Raw genomic sequence first — 17,706 nt, forward strand, 5'->3', positions numbered from 1 at the left:
AGAAGTGTTTGAGAAAGTGTTTTGAATTTTGTAAACATACCTTCAAGATGGGCAGATGGTGCTGGAACCTTGATCAGCACAAGACCTATTACCTTATAATAATGCTTCCTATTAAGAAGATGATAAGGATTAATAACGGGGGGGTGGGCAAACTGGATGCTGCATAAAATAATCCTAGATCAGGATTGCAGGAAAGTTTTGTTAACTATTTTCCCCTTGTCATGGTGTCAGTGATCACCACTCCCCAAGCTGCTGTTCCCACTGGGAGAGAAGGTAACATTGACATCAATCATTCAAAAACTGATCAGGGCACCTTGCAGCTATTCTTTGTAAAGGTGGGGGAAAGACACATGCAGTGAATTCATGTATTTAACATTGGTTTTCGTAGACAGCACTTTGTATAAACATTCACATTGTGTTGCTTTCCCCCTGAATATCAGAATCTTGTATCCTTGGATAGCTACATTCTCTTTCCTGGATTAATCACATGTGTAATCTAAAATGATAATGAATCACATGATACCATTGTGAAGGCAGTTGAAAATGGGAGTGGGGGGGCAATGTAAATGAATAGACAAATATATTTGCAAAGAGGTAGAAAAATCATTGGGAAGGGGTATTGCTTTTTGACACTCTATTTTTGTTTTATTTTATTGCCAAATGAAACATAGTTTTGGTCAGCCCTAACCATTTTTTAAAAACCATCTAGCTGCAGGTAGGGACATAATTCAAGACCAAGCTTGGGAAACCCCTGCTTCTTGTTGGACCAGGAGTGTTTTAACTAAGAAGCTCTGAATTAAGCCCAGAAGCTTAATAGCGCAGTGCAGCTCACTCAGATAAACATAGACATAAGCCCCATGGTTTGACATTGGAATAAGTGGGCAGTGGCATTCTACCCTTGCTTTTACTTTTTTTTCTTTATAAATATGTTATTAGTTCCTTATTATTTATTACTGACTGGCAAGATTTGCAAAGGAATCATTTTTAACAAGGCATTGGAATAAAGCATAGATGCCTGTGAGCATATAAAGAATGCAGCTTGTTTGCTACAAGCTTTGGAGCTTACCATACATTGATCTTTGAATTTGATTCTTAAGAGAAAGACATATTAAAACCCTGAAATATAAGAAATTAGTTCCACAGAAATACTCCTTTCCTGTGTGTATAAACCACTCTATTTTATTTTTTACTAGCATCTACATTTGGAACAGTAGAATATTGAAGGGGGAAGAGAGAGAATGAGAACAGGAAAGTATAAAAATGGGTAAATGAGCAATAAAAACCAAGCAAAGGCTTATTGTGAAATATATCTCCCTTAAAGCATTGTTAGAGGCAGACTTGTTCATATCTTTCCTACTGCTCTCTTGATCCAATATCTCCCACTGGCACATTAAAGAGGCTAAAACAGCCCCAGTAGCTTACTTGCATGTAAGTCAGCCAAACAATGCCTCCCTAAAGATGATCTCTCCTCATTCATCTTCAGCTTTTCTGGGCAAATAACCTCACATAAGCACTGCAGAAGCCTTCATCATATCGGATGCAGAGCATTAAGATTATTATTGCTGCCAGCACAATGGAAGCCCATCAGCTGACAAGCTCACAACATGGTGACTCCAAAGTGCTCATCTGTGCCTCCCATATGAACTCAGCATCTATAGTGTAACAAGCTGAAGGGAAAACAAAGGAAGCGTGAAACAGGCCTTTAAAACACCAGCGGTGGCCAGGGACTAGGCAACCACCCAGACAAAATCAATCAAGGGGAGTCAACTGAAGCAGCATACTCAAGCACACCATACAAAAGAAAGAAGAGCTTCATGGTCCATAGGAAAGCTTAAGGGTAGCTGGAAGAGGCTGCTGAGCAGAATCTTCATTGTCAGCCACTCTTCTCCCCCCCCTCCCTCTTCAGTGGCACAGCAGGATTAGGAATATTCAGGCTTCTCAACATGTAGACAGAAAAAGTTACCTGTATAGATAGGTAGCCCTGACCAATATTATGAAGGGTCGTATATAAATACTTCAAAATAAAACCTGACAATTCCTGCAAACATTTGATTACAATTTCTGTGTGTTGGCAAATGAATAGTTTCCTGGATAACAATGGAAAGTGAGTGAATGAGGCAAGACACAAAATAGGGATAAGCAGTATTTTAGAAACGACAGGAAATAATGAATAGAAAGACATGTCTCAACTGACAACATACTTGAGTGTAAGGATATGTCTTACTTATTTGGAGATTTTTTAATTGTTCCTGTCTTCCAACAAAAAGGGCTCCAGAGAAGTTTACAGATCACTTGAAATTGCTTACAATCTAAAAAAAAATGCTACACAAAAGGAAAACACACTGGAAGGAAGAAGGAAATCAGCAAAATCCTGCTGGTCATGGCTGTGACCAATGTCCAGCCAGCCAGCAAAAGAATTCTGCGAGACCTGGGCCCTAATTTGTACATTTGAACCTGGCTTACTGGCTGGGAGGTAGTGCCCCCATGGTTGCTACAGCTGAGGGGCATTTGCCAGCAACCATGTGGGTCTGGCTGGCCGAGAAGGAGGTGGAGAGTGAGGATCCACATCAGACACTAACCAGGAAAGTGATGAGCACCAATTCTCATGATTACATGGAGAGGAAAATTTCAAGGAGGCAGTACCAAAAGTTGCTAGGCTTTCAGCCGCACCAGTGGACTAGTCCTTTAGTAGCATACATCAGTGTAATTATTTATGCTGCAGTTAAATACAAAAGTATTCAACAGAGAGGGAGGGAGGGAGAGACTCCCTGGTTTAAGCATAGAGTCAAGACAAAACCCAAAAAGTAATGCAGTGTAAGCTTAGCAGTTCCTTCATTGAGAAAACACTTGTAGCATTAATTCTATCAGGATTCAGTTCTCTATTCATTTCAGCATAGCTACAATATAAGTAGAAATAAACTAGTATTCTCCCATATTTGCTCAACCCCTTAACCCTACAGTGATGCATCAGCTTCTTAGCCACCAATTACACAGAGCGTACTGCAGACTAAGGGGAATTGTGGATTGGTTATTAAATTACAGGAAGACATCACTGATTTATACTTAGTTGAAGGCAAAATCTTAATGTCTGTGACCTTCTCCCAGCAGCCATGGATCAGTGGCATTAGAGCTATCTATATAATTAAGATGTGTGTTTGTATTTATTGCCAAGTGATTGTACTTCAAGTGCTAGATTGTTGTTGTTTTTTTCAGTTTCCAAAATGTTTTGGTTGAAGAACTTTTTGGGCTGGAACCAAACTTTAGCAGTCCTAAGTTTATATAATTCTATCAGGCAGATAGAAAAATGGTACTGTATCTAATCTAATCCAGCAGCTCACTGTTATTGGAGTGTGTGTGTGTGTGTACTTTGAAATGTGGCCATCAAACCAGCAATGGGCAGTGTCTTGGGCTTTGCCACTCACCTGACCTCCATCTAACTGTAGGGTAATGACAAGGAAGGATGAGGCAGTGGTGAGGTCAATGTGATGCAAAAGTGCTGGTGGAGGCAATCCACTGTTCCTTCCTGTACATTTGCACTATATTGCCCTTGCCTTAGCCCTTTCCCTCTCCATCTTGGTGTACAGCAGTGACACAACAGGAAGGAGGTCAGGTGAGCAGCGCAGCCCCAATACATCATCTGCTGCTGCACCGAACCTTTCAGAAACATGAAAGCTTGGAACTAATAACTGAAATATGATCAGCAGCTTACAATGCACTCCTTGCTAGGTAACCTACCTGCAGACAAAGACAAGCAGGGAGAAAGTGCATGTAGGTTGAGATCAAATTTAGAGGACTGTTAAATCTCTCCATCAAGAAAGGTTTGGTTGGTTGGAGAAAAACACAGAGTCTTTTCTGTGGAAACACCCTGGTTGTGGAATTTACTCCCAAGGCAGATGAAGCTCAGCCCTTCGCTGCTAGTGTTTAGGCAAACAGGGAAATCTCCTAAAATCTGTCAAGAGCTTTGCAGGCACTGCTGCGCAACCTAGGTAAGGGATGCTTCAGCGGCATGGCAGTACATCCCATTTCATCTCAGGTGGTGAAACAAAATTCACTGCCCCTGCTGTAGTTTTGTTCCCCTCCCTTTTGCCAGCCAACCATTGCAACCTTCTCCAAGCATTTTCTCCCTGCTTGTCTTTTGCTCCTGCTCCCTCACGTGTTATAAGAAGTTCTAAAGCCTCAAGCCCCAAAGCTACATTTCATCCTAGCTATTTCCTATCTGCTTTATCAGGTCACTGCACAGGGAGGGGAAGCTGCTTGTGTTGTCCCTTCGCAGCCATCCTCTACCAACAGGCCCTGTTGACTGGAGTCTCTAAGTAGGTGAAAAATACAGAAAAATACAGTGGGATGGTCTCTAGCCATCCCTATCACACACTGTTCTTTTTATTAATTTTGTTTAAAGGTTTTGATATTTTATTTTGTTTGTTTGTTTCCATCTTCTGGGTAAACAATTTTGGGACCAAAAAGCAGTATTAAAATAATATTTTAAGTAAAAACAAACAAGCGAACAAAAACAAGCAGCGTCCCAAACTGGCATATGCTTTGGGTTCTTATCACTTTGTAGATGTTTGCTCAAGTAAATTATAGGACACAAATAAATCATAGGACACAATGCTAATTTTGATTAGAGGGGTGTTGCTTGCAGGTAAGAGAAGGAGATGTGAACAAACATTGGCTGCATTTACATAGGAAGCAACAAGCAAACAGCATTAGAAAGTTCTGTGGATGCCATTCAAGAAGGTGTGCCTTACTCCCAAGTCTGTTTTTCAAAAGGAGAATATTGCACAAAATACTTTCAGTAGCATATCTACTTTGTGGAGAGGGTGTATTAATCCTTTCTATGACAGACAAAAATGCTCAGGAAATGGATGTTCACACTCCGGTAAAATTCACAGTACAAATCATTCATAGGTGTAGGCTCCTTAAAGAGAACTTTGTTCCCTCCTCACTTTTAATTCATTCCTGAGGGTATGTATATAATGATACACATTTGTTCATTACTTCATTGCTCAGAAACTATGAGATCAAGTTATGACTAGTATATGTGACATAGACATCACAAAATAAATAAAAAATCAGAGGTGACCCATCGCCCCAGACACAGCCTTTTTAATAGAAATATTTACAGGGTGTGCTGAAAGTAATAGTGTGTTCATGCATGAAGCTGTAAGAAATTGTGGTGTCCATTTATATAGGAATCAGGCCTCAGTTTCAACGAAGCAGGAATATTAAGGGTTTGTTAAACTGAACAACAACAAGAGGAGGCTTAACAACAAGATAAATAAAATATAGCTGTATCTTTTTACTTCTTTCACAACGATCTATTATAACTAAAGTACATTTCTTTGAACACGTGTCATATATTTGAAAAGCTTTATTATTAATAATAATAAAACTTGACAAGTCCCTTAGCTTCTCTTGCAGGATTTTCCATTTATTTCAGTTGTGTCTTTTTAAAATTGCTTAGCAAAAGGATGTAGTCATATCTCTGTATTGGCTTAATTGGAATTATTGATGTCTGAAGCAGCACCCAGTCGGGAGAATTGCTTTCTGTTCAAAGTCGACCAACTCAGAATGGTTTAATGAAATGGGTTGGGGGTTGACTCTATTTAAAAAGAAAAAAGGAAAGGAAGGAAGGGAAGGGAAGGGGGGAAGGGGGATAAGAGTTGAACAACCACACATACATTTTTGTAACTTTAGGGGCAGCAGATTATTGAAGAAGAAATTGAATGTGGACCCCAACGTTGGTCCAAACATATATAATAGTAGTCATGTTTTTGTAAGCTGGAGTCATTAAGATTTTGGATGCCTGCCATGTCCCACTTAAGGAGATTGTTCTGTTTCTAAAACAGTAAATAATAATAATAATAATAATAAATTTTATTTATATCCCGCCCTCCCCAGGCGAAGCCGGGCTCAGGGCGGCTAACAACAATCAAATAATCAGTCAAATAATCACACAATCTAAAAATATTTCATTATAAAAATTAATTAAATCAAATTGATGGCAACCAATTAAGCAAAATTCTGTGCAGGTTGCCAGAGGAGGGAGTCAGGCTGCGCCCTGACCAAAGGCCTGGCGGAACAACTCTGTCTTGCAGGCCCTGCGGAAAGATGTCAGGTCCCGCAGGGCCCTAGTCTCTTGTGACAGAGCATTCCACCAGTTTGGAGCCGCAGCCGAGAAGGCCCTGGCTCTAGTTGAGGCCAGCCTAACCTCTCTGAGGCCTGGGACCTTGAGGATGTTATTATTTGCAGACCGTAGGTTTCTCTGTGGGGCATACCAGGAGAGGCGGTCCCGTAGGTACGAGGGTCCTAGGCCGTATAGGGCTTTAAAGGTTAAAACCAGCACCTTAAACCTGATCCTGTACTCCACCGGGAGCCAGTGCAGCTGGTATAATACCGGATGAATGTGCTCTCGCAGCGAAGACCCCATAAGGAGTCTCGCCGCGGCATTCTGCACCCGCTGGAGTTTCTGGGTCAGTCTCAAGGGCAGCCCCACGTAGAGCGAGTTACAATAATCCAGTCTGGAGGTGACCGTCGCATGGATCACAGTGGCTAGGTCAGGGCGAGAGAGATAAGGGGCCAACTGCTTAGCTTGGCGGAGATGAAAAAATGCCGCCTTTGTTATAGCTGTAATCTGTGCCTCCATGGAGAGGGAGGTATCGAAGATTACACCCAAACTCTTAACGGACGGTGCTGGCACTAATTGCACCCCCGCAAGAGATGGGAGTTGCCCCCTCGATCCCATATCGTCCCGCCCCAGCCAGAGGACCTCTGTCTTCGAAGGATTTAACTTCAACCGGCTCCCACGTAACCATCCAGCCACAGCTTCCAGACATCTGGTCAGTGTGTCTGGGGTGTGTTAGTTTCCTTCTTGACAAACTTTCCCTTAATTCTTCAGTGACAGCCTGCTTGCCTTTGTCAAAAATATATATCTGTCCCTTTGTTCTTTAATTTCAGCTCTTTAAAGAGCAAGAAATGTTTCGTTTTTTAAAAAATAGAGAAACTTAATACGGAGAGTGTTAGGATTCTTTATTATGTATGTGGGATATCTGCCAATATCCACTGTTTCTATATCAGCATGCATAGCAAAATGCAGGGGGGGATAAACTGGAAGCTTTAGCAACCTTAGGAACTGGATAGCAAAATCAGGGTGAAGCTTTTTTGTATCCTGAAGTTACTGTTTAATTTAGCATAATCTTTAAAGGTCCATTAAGGAATGCAGAATGTGTCCTGGTGGCCATCAAATATGAGAACAACTTAAATTAATATTTAAATACTAGGGGCTGTGTCCCTGCTTGCTTAACTCATTGACCCTGTCAAACCCCCACATACACCTTACCCAAAACTCCAATCCTTCGCTAATCTTGCCAAACCTGCTTATCCCCTTCAGTGACTCCCTACCTCACCTCACCAAACCCTCTTGTTGTTGGTGTTGTTTAGTCGTTTAGTCGTGTCCGACTCTTCATGACCCCATGGACCAGAGCACGCCAGGCACTTCTGTCTTCCACTGCCTCCCGCAGTTTGGTCAAACTCATGCTGGTAGCTTCGAGAACACTATCCAACCATCTCGTCCTCTGTTGTCCCCTTCTCCTTGTGCCCTCCATCTTTCCCAACATCGGGGTCTTTTCCAGGGAGTCTTCTCTTCTCATGAGGTGGCCAAAGTATTGTAGCCTCAGCTTCACGATCTGTCCTTCCAGTGAGCACTCAGGGCTGATTTCCTTAAGAACCAAACCCTCTACCCCTTGCCAACCCTACTAAACCCTTAGCCCTTCCTCTTTCCACCTCAGGCCACTATCAAGGAGGACAAAGAGTTGGCCTGGCAAAAGGAGCAGCGCAGGAAGGAAGCACCTTAAGCGCACAAGAGTGCCTCTTTTTTCATTTGTGAAATGTTAGGAAATATTAGTGTTGTCTCTTGGTAATGGCTTGAGGTATTCTAATAAGTCTTTGGAAAGCTATTGAGCCAAATAATCAGAGCCATCTCTAGATTTTCCATTCCATTCTTTGCGTATTAGCAGCCAAAGCATTTCTATGTGATTGAGTTTTCCCTTCTCCTCTATTCAGTTTGGTTACATTATTCTGGAGCTGGTGTTTGCAGAATCCTAGCCTGGCTGGGATCTGAGCACCTGCTGGTCCTATAATTTAATTAATTATTCAACCGAAAGCCAGAGAGAAATGACATACAATTTATTTTAATGCAAGCAGCAACCCTCTTTAAGATTTTTATGAACAAAGGCTGTGATTTTGAAAAACCCACTTCTGTCTCATTAAAACTTTATATTTTCTTGGTATTATACAACCTAACAGAACTTCCCTTCAGTATATTTAGTGTGGCAGGAAGATGATGAAGCATTTTAAAAGAATGACTTGTTTTAATTCTTTGTTTTTTACTAGGTTCTGAAACCATCATGTTTTATTTTTTGAGGCAAATTGTCCTATCCTGCCTGCATAAATAACTTTATAAATAATGCAAACTGCTAAAGTGCTTGGGTTTTTTTTTTAGCAGAATGGGCCTGTTCTCAAAGGACAGGGTTGGCATCTTGAGGCAGCCTCCTCAAAATTCAGTTCTTCTCCTATTTCGTAACAAAACAAAACAATATTGCACTTGACTAAAAAAGTACTTAAAAAGTCACTACAGGGTGACGTTGTTCAACCTGTTAGCAAAGCTATGTTCATGATAGAAAAAGTATTTAACATGCAATAGAATCTGTGAATAGCTGCCTTATTCATAAAGCACCTGAACAGGAATCATGGGGAAGAATAAAGGACTAGAGATGAATTCTGTGTTGAGAGCCAGTGTGGTGTAGTGGTTAAGAGCGGTAGTCTCGTAATCTGGGGAACCGGGTTCGCGTCTCCGCTCCTCCACATGCAGCTGCTGGGTGACCTTGGGCCAGTCACACTTCTCTGAAGTCTCTCAGCCCCACTCACCTCACAGAGTGTTTGTTGTGGGGGAGGAAGGGAAAGGAGAATGTTAGCCGCTTTAAAGGGAGTGAAAGGTGGGATATCAAATCCAAACTCTTCTTCAAATCCAAACCTTAATACAGCAAATGAGCCCTGTTTTCAGAGAGGCCTGGATCAGGTCTTTTGCTGTCAAATGTCAGCCACACGGTTGGCACAGGATCCAACACTTCATTTTGAGGAATTTTTGCTGCCTACCATTGGTGAGGATGCCACCGGTTGGTGGCTACTGCCTGCTGTTTGGGATGCTCATAATAGGCAGAGCCTGGATGCTTGCATTTCTCTGTAAGAGACTGCATCACAACTCAGGTAGTGCTATGAACTTACCGTGTGATCTTAGGCAAGCTACTTCCATTCAGCCGCTGCATCCTGTCTGCAACACTTTTAATCTTTTTAATCTTTAGAATATTTAAATCCTATCCTTCAGTACCACTCTGTTGACAGAAATAATCAAAACAAAACAATATAACCAACTGTTGAAAACATTTTAAAACAGCAGAGCATTGAAAGGATATTAAGTGGATTGACTGATTGATTGATTGATTTTTAAAAATAATATTTATTAAAATTTTCCAATCAAACCAAACTATATATTCCAAATTATACAAATTATCCAATAATCAAACAAATCCCAATGTTATGCCTAATTATAAATTATTATTTTTTAGCTGACTTCCCATGCTTTGAGATCGGAGGGAATCTTAATCATCTCATAGTTCTACTGCATTTCAAAATATTACAATAATTCCCTTAATACATTCTGATGTTAATCCTTCATTATTTCCAACAGCCTCTGCGTTCATTCTGCAAGTGAGTTTAAGTCCAAATAAAATGTTTCTGTGTGGATTTTATGTCTTACTCTTCTTCTTTATAGTCCAAATCTGTAGTCCAAGATTCCCCTTTGTAAATTCACATCCTCTCTTCACAAACTGGTGTTTCTGCCGAATCAGTCCAGGAGCCTTCCACTGCAGCTAGCTGCCATATTGACACACAGTCCAGATAAAATCAAATCATGGCATCTGCTCAATGTTGTTCCTTAACCAGCTGCTATTCAAACATTAGCTTTTCCCGGGGAAGGGGGGTTACCAAGTAAACTGGAAGTACAAGTAAAGGTAAAGGTAAAGGGGCCCCTGACCATTACGTCCAGTCGTGACCTACTCGGATTGCGGCGCTCATCTCACTTTATTGGCTGAGGGAGCCGGCGTACAGCTTTCGGGTCATGTGGCCAGCCATGACTAAGCCGCTTCTGGTGAACCAGAGCAGCACACGGAAACGCCGTTTACCTTCCCGCTGGAGCAGTACCTATTTATCTACTTGCACTTTGATGTGCTTTTGAACTGCTAGGTTGGCAGGAGCAGGGACCGAGCAACGGGAGCTCACCCCGTTGTGGGGATTCGAACCGCCAACCTTCTGATTGGCAAGTCCTAGGCTCTGTGGTTTAACCCACAGCAGAGATTAGATTGATTGATTGATTGATTGATTGATAGGATTATGGATCAGTTCAAGTAATATTTAAGGGCCAGACTTAAATGACAACATTTCACGTACAATTCTTTCTTCTTTCATTTGCACACTTTAAGTTGCTGATGGGATGGGTGATAAGGATGGGGTTTTTGTTGTGCAGTGAAGTGGCAAACTTTTCTCCCAATGCTGTGATTTTCATCATTACTGCAGCTAGAAAGAATGGTTAATTGATATTTTTCTCATGTACTGCAGTCCATGTATGATCATGTATTTCACATATCATTTAGTTTGGCCTGGATAAATAGAAAGATTTCGTTTGGCACCCAGAAGACATTAAGAAAACAGTGTTCCATAGGTAAGGTGTCACAACTGACAGAACCATTTATTCAGCTAACCCTGCCATGCAGACACCTCCATGTGGGCAAAGGCCATCTTCCATGCATTTGTCTCTCAATCCATATGCAGGTTTAAAGGTAAGCACCAACATTTTGGTTTGTGTATAGAAAAAAATGGCAGCCTGTCAAGCTAGGACTGGCAAGATATGTTCCTTTCATCTAGTCATGATTCAGTTCAACAGTAGTATTTTGGACCAATCAAAAGAGAAAATCGTGGTTATTACACGAATCTACATTACAAAGTTGTTGTAATGGATACAATAATGCTGTATGTGTTGTGCTTTAAATACTGAAAGTGGTATGTACAAGTATCAAAAGTATTATTCATAAATAATCACTGTGTTGCTCATTCCAGTTTGTAGAGGATTATTATTATTGTGTTCTTTGAATCACTCTTATCCTGTGTTTGATGAAGCAAGGAATCCATTCATATCACCCTCCACTATGTGTCAGCTCAGCAGTGACATATTGTCTGTATTTGGTTTAGTCAGAATGAAAATATGCCTAGCTTGAGGCCCTTTTCATTGATCCTCCCCCCTTTAGCTTTTGTGTAAGCGCTGGAGTTTGACATGAAGGGTACATTAACAACCCTTCTTGTATCTTCCAAATAGATATTAAGTTTTCAATTCTAACCTCAGCTCTTTCATCAGATAGATAATGTTGCAATTCTGCCATGTGACAGTGATCTACTTTAAAAGTAATCCAGTCCTATACTTCACTTTCCTAAAATAATTTACATAACATTGCACTGTTTGACCCTTTTCTCCATAATTCAGAGAAGTTAACAAGGACCCAGAGTTCCTCATGTTTTAAATGTTGTGGGAGCAATCTACCAAGCAGTTAACATCTATCTCCATAAATCTAAATCAAATATATTTTCAGTGTTACTGGGCCACAAGAGTGAACTGCAGGAAAATTCTATTGATTTTTGAAAATGAAAAAATGAAAATTGAATTTAGAGAGGTCAGATGAAGACTGATCCATGGAAGCAATCTTTACATCAGAATGCTAGGGAATTATAATACAAAGGGAAGAAAGAAAAAGGGGAGTTTGTGTGTAAATGGTCTGCAGCTGAACTTACTCAATAGGATTTAACTTGTTCTATCAGCGGCAGCACATGAATAGATCATGATAAATTCCACTTCTAGGAAAACTGTCTTGGAGAAGGCTTAATATTTTAAGCCACACAAACCATAGTAATGGGCAGCTAGCTTTGTGCTGCATTTGTAAGCTGAAATTAACTTCTCCAAGATGCAGCTAACAGGAAGAGCAGCAATAGAGGCTGCAAGAGCAGAACTGAAAGCGTCACCAGGCTAAATATATCATAAGGCAAAATGATAAATGATGAGATTACAGTGTGGCTGCTTGCTTGCTATGTCAAATTATCATATTGGACTATTCTAGAGTGAATACCAAGTAACCATTTTTACATTTTGTTACTATGGCAAGATTAAAAATAACAATGAATTGGCGCTAAATAACAGAAGGGTTTTCCTTTTATTATGGCATTTTGTAATATAAATGTGATCTGAATGAAGCTGGTGGCTAATCTGCAAAGCAGAAATAAATATACAGAAATAAATAATAAGACTTAGAGCTGGTGATCCAGATATATCTTGGCCCTACTGGTGCTATAAAAGGTAACATTACAAGATTATCCAAAGGCAAGCACACAGCAGCACCCATGGCAGCACTGAAGTCTACGATCAAACCCCTTAAAAGCTCACCTAATATTTGGAAATCAGGCAAGGTGTTTTTAAAGTGCACATTTTTAATTTTTGCCCTACCCACAATTCTTTTTCTTGTCAATCAATGAAATTCCCATAGAACTAGGATTTATAAAGCATTCTGACACATGTTTGATTTTTGCAACTTGTACACATTGAGATGAAGTGATGTAAAACAGACAGTAGCACAGTTTAAAACAGGTTTCGGCAATGAACACTATCAGGGCTATTTCTCTAGAAAAAGAGGTGCTGGAACTCACCATGAACACCTCCTTTGTTCTCTTATAATGGCAATGGCACCCACCTGAGAGGTGCCAGAACTGAGTTCCAGCGAGTTCCTGCTGAAAAAATGCTCTGACATGGTATATGATTTCTGCTATTTCTCTCCTATTCTTCACTCACATATTAATGTTATAGTTGAACAGGGGTTGTATTAAATGGAATGTGGGTGCCATCATCAACCTTACCTGAAATCTGTTTCCATTTATAATATTACAAGCCCTCTTTTCTGAGGTTTACAGCTATCCTAACAATTAATTTATTTGTGCAGTGAGCTTCAGAGTGGGTGTCTAGGTGACATACAAAACAATGAGAATATAAATCAAAGTTTGACCCTGAACAAATAAAATAATGAAACCCACCTAGCAACAATAAAATCCCATCTAGCAGTAGTAAAAATCCATAGCAAACATATAACAACCAGTTCAATTAACCCTTCAACAGATGTCATGGCCAGATAAGGAAGACACACATCTGATAGCTAACTCTTTATTGGCAAGAGAAACACAGCAACTTCCACCGTGCTCCAGATACACACTCATATGCTTCCAGTCTCTAGGCAGCTGTCCACAGGTCTGGGCCCTATCGCAGTTGCAGCTCCTCCAGTTTATATACCCTCCTCTGATGGGTTGTGTGCCTGAAACCTGAGACTTCTCCTGCACAGAAGTTGCTGCTGCTCTTCCCTTTTCAAGTCCCTTCTGGTTCTAGGAAACAGTGGAGTGCGGGAAGGTGGGGAAACTACTGAACCGTCCCTCACCTGAATCATCCCTTCTTCTTCTGCCACATTCTGCACACCTTCCTCCACCTTTGACTACCTTGACTCTCCCTCCTCCCCTGGCTCCTGCATTTTGGGTGGTGTTACACCCATAAATCACTGGTCTTCTCTCCTGGTTCACTCCCCTGGTCCTCTGCCTCTACCACACACCACACCGGTCCCTGACAACAGAGCTCAATCCCCACCACCACCACCACCAAAAGCTAAAAACGGACCAAATGTCATTCATCTGGAGTCTTTATCTTGTGTGCTCACTGCTGTTGCATATGAGCCTGCAATGAGAACTGTGATGCTGCTGCACAGATTGCACCAATAAGCCCTAGTTTCTGTTGCAACTAAAGGTCTTTGAATCCAAGACTCATTCCTGTGGTCTGTGGATAAAGCAACATATGAACAAAATCACATGCCCCGGCCATGTGTAAACCGGTACTTAATCTGAAGAGAAGGAATTTATTTTCAGATTGCTTTTAATCTTGCCTCTTTGGATAGAAGTAATTCCCAGTGAATGAAAACAGCTCTTTTTTTTTAATGAAAGACACTAATTTATTATTGGTGATACCCCCTGCAGTGATCCTGCAAATCATCCAAGTGAGGATTTTGTAATAGTTCTATCTAAACAGAAGATTCAGCCATTTTTCCCTGTGAACAGCCTCAAAAATTTTACAGCCTCTTAATTACTTGAAGGTTAACATAAAATTAATTTGATAATTTTAAACATTGCCTTCCAAAACATACAGCATAAAATCTCAGAGGAGACTATCTTCCAGGTGCAATAATAATGTGCCAAGTTTATTATAGATTATGAGCTCTGTATCAGCACCACATTGCAGAAGAACTGGAGGGTGGGAACCTTTGTAAAGGCAGCACATGTTTATTGGAGTACTTTGGGAGATCTGACTTGCCAATTTAAAAATAAAAAGTATGCTCTTATTTGCTTCATTGCATCTACAGCTGCTCACATACCTGCTGTTAAAATATATTTGCCTCTTTTGTCATATTCTCTAACTTGTCCTGATACAATGTTTTTGAAATTACAAGCTATAAGGCAGAGTAGAAACATGAGTTATCAAGAAAGCAGGAAATCTGATATTTTCAACCATTAAAATGTGGCTCATGTCTATGTTGAAACTATTTAGAGATGTGCAGCTAACAGACAACTATAGAATTCCCTTTTTGTGCATGTTTGCCAGAGTTTGGGGGAATCCTTTAGACACCAAGCAGGAAGAAGAGGACACATAAATGCATTTTTGGATCCTACAGGATCCCATCACATCTAAATTTGTAATTCATTTTTTCTTATTTAAGATATTTTATGCTGCTTTATCACATCTCTAAATAGTTTACAAAATAAAATATTAAAAATAGCAGGGCTCTTTTGCATTTTACTGTTAAATGGATTTTTCATGAATTTGTATGCTATTTGATAGGTTTTGGTTCTGATTATTGCGTTCTTTATGTTGGAAGATGTGCATTTCCTCCCTCTGGGTGAGATTTGGAACTGTAGGAAGAGGGAGTCACTTCACTATCCCCTCTTGCCACTTCCTTTGAAAATCCAAGGTTGCTCTTAGCCTGGCATCTTTGTTAGAACTTCATTAGCTTTAATGCCAGGGTTGAAGTTGATAAGGGACGATTAAAATTTTGTATTTACATTTTATGGACCCAGCAAACACAAAACGCCCTCTTCACCTGCTGAATGAATGAGCACTGTCAGATCTGAGATGATGGATTGATTACCTGTTGATGGTAGAGAATGTGAAAGGAAGGTGATCGTATACTGGTTGGGTGAATGTTGTATTAGTGCTTGCTAGTACAGTGGCACCTTGGTTTAAGAACTTAATCCGTTCCAGAAGTCCATTTTTAAACCAAAACCGTTCTTAAACCGAGGCGCGCTTTCCCTAATGATGCCTCCTGCCAACGGTGCCCTTCCACTGTTCGGATTCTGTTCTTAGACTGAGGTAAAGTTATCAAACCAAGACACTATTTCCGGTTTTGCAGAGTTTGTAAACCAAATCATTCTTAAACTGGACTGTTCTTAAACCAAGGTACCACTGTACACTTATACATGTTTGGGTGGTGTCAGAGTCATTGCTTGATTCAGGGCATTTTGCTTCCCCGCAGCAGCATATTACTTTGGTGATTGGGACAGGTCAAATATTAAAAACAAAATCACAAACAACTTATACTATACAGCAGTGGAGGTGAACCTGTGGTCCTCCATATGCTGCTAGGCAACCACTCCCATCATCAACATTGGCTATGCTGACTGGAGAACATGGGAGTTTGGAGTCCAGCATCTGAAGGACCACAGGTCCCCCATCTATGCTGTAGAGGCTGAACAGGCATTAAAATAACAACAATTACTGATTAAGGACAATTTTGCTAGAAATTAGGCTCACTACAGTACACTACACCTAAAAAAAACCAAAAACCAAAAGCAATACTGAACATCTATCTTTGCTGCCAGACTATTACTCTAGCACCTAAAATTTGGCCAAAAGAGTACTAATTTCTTATCCTGCCCAGCTATATTAACTGTGCTGCAGTTTGTGTAATGGCAACACAAGGTAATATTTTCAGATTTTCTCTTTTTCTCTCTCTCCACTGCCCCCCTTTTCCATTTAGGTGCAGAAATTCAAAGTGATACCTATCATTCTCCAGACTCAATTCAGGGTCTCATAATATTTACCGGTACCTCATAGACGAAGTAAAATCTGAGCCAGACAAGAATTCCTAGCTTCACGCTATCTCAGCTACTGAGCATTAAAACCTCCAAATGACACTTTTGCATGGCCAAATCTATAAAGAGACCAAGGGACCAAGGGACTTTGCGACTCTCCCATGATCCCAGGCATGCTTTGTCAGTTGGAACTAAAAAAAAAAAAAAAAGGAGGTGGGAAGGTGCCAGACCACCCCTGTGTCTCCTGAAGATCTCGTGTGTGATACAGGAAGCTCTCCCCATCAATCTGTTTAAATTCCTTGGTTCAGTCTAATAGTTCCATTTTGCAGCATGAGAATTGCAGAAGAGACTTAAATGGCTGAACCCAGGAAAAACTGGTGGGAGAAAACAAAACACATGCACACACGCTCAGAAGGTCCCCTTTTTCATTGAGGGGGTGGGGTGGGGAGATAAGCAGCAATTAACTCCCCCCCCTGCAAATCTGCATATTCTAACAAAGGTCTGACTTTAAATTCACAGAGTTTGCACATTCTTTTCAATCATTACCATAATCATAGCTTTTCGTTTTGGTATATATGTAATCTAATTATTCAACCTATGAACCAACTGTTTCTACACAAAACTAAGGAGCAGTTTTCTAGTTGATTTTTTTTTTTTTAAATTCCTACTTAAACGTTTAATTGCACTTCCAAATCCTTATAGTAATTAACAATATATGTAGATAAGGGGATTAAAGAGTTTAAAACAAGGTGTTTCTTTTTCTGCTGTGTTAAAAGAGATTGGCAACTAGCTGTCACCAAAGCTTGGGGTGGGGGGTCTTGATTAAAACCCTCTGGAACTTCCCTGCATTTGTTTTAAAGAATGTAAATGTTTAGTCCTCAGGATTGCAGAGAGTGAACTTAGGATAAGGAATGGCAAAATTCCAGTGTGCTGCTGATAGATTGCCCACCCATTCATTAAAATATGTATTATATTTGTTTATTTATCTCTAGAAGAGTGTGTGTGTTTAAGTATCGCAATTGTTGGTGTCAAAGGAAATTAATATCCTGGCTGGCTTGTGTTTTTCTCTGAGGCAGATATTGATGAGTGTGCAGAGGGCATCATTGAATGTCACAACCATTCACGCTGTGTTAACCTCCCAGGGTGGTACCACTGTGAGTGCAGAAGCGGTTTCCATGACAATGGAACCTATTCACTTTCCGGGGAGTCCTGTGTTGGTAAGCAAAGAACAGCAGAGAAGTTATGTTATTGTTCTGCATGGTATCATATCCTTACTACTAGGAACAGCCTATCATGTCCAAAGACAACGTTTAACGCTAAACTTAGGATGTAACCAACCATTTGTTTAAGATCAGCACTGTTCTGTGTAATATAATTTAAATATTATTACAAGAGAGATGAACCATCAAATCTCTGAATGTAATACAGAAAATG

At 40.4% G+C, this 17,706-nt stretch overlaps 1 protein-coding gene across 4 annotated transcripts in view; it reads left to right on the plus strand.

The window, feature by feature from the left end:
- Positions 1-17,706, plus strand: part of NELL1 (neural EGFL like 1) — a 382,749-nt gene that overhangs the window by 326,462 nt on the left and 38,581 nt on the right. For 2 of the 4 annotated variants that reach the window (XM_082195852.1, XM_082195851.1), the window contains one exon: positions 17,349-17,489. The exons of the other annotated variants lie outside the window; for them this stretch is intronic. In XM_082195852.1, the coding sequence (XP_082051978.1) occupies positions 17,349-17,489 (141 nt within the window). The remainder of the gene's footprint in view (positions 1-17,348; positions 17,490-17,706) is intronic. 4 annotated transcript variants of the gene reach the window in all.

The sequence above is a fragment of the Podarcis vaucheri genome (genome assembly GCF_965113315.1).
Source record: "Podarcis vaucheri genome assembly, chromosome: 1".
Lineage (NCBI taxonomy): Eukaryota > Metazoa > Chordata > Lepidosauria > Squamata > Lacertidae > Podarcis > Podarcis vaucheri.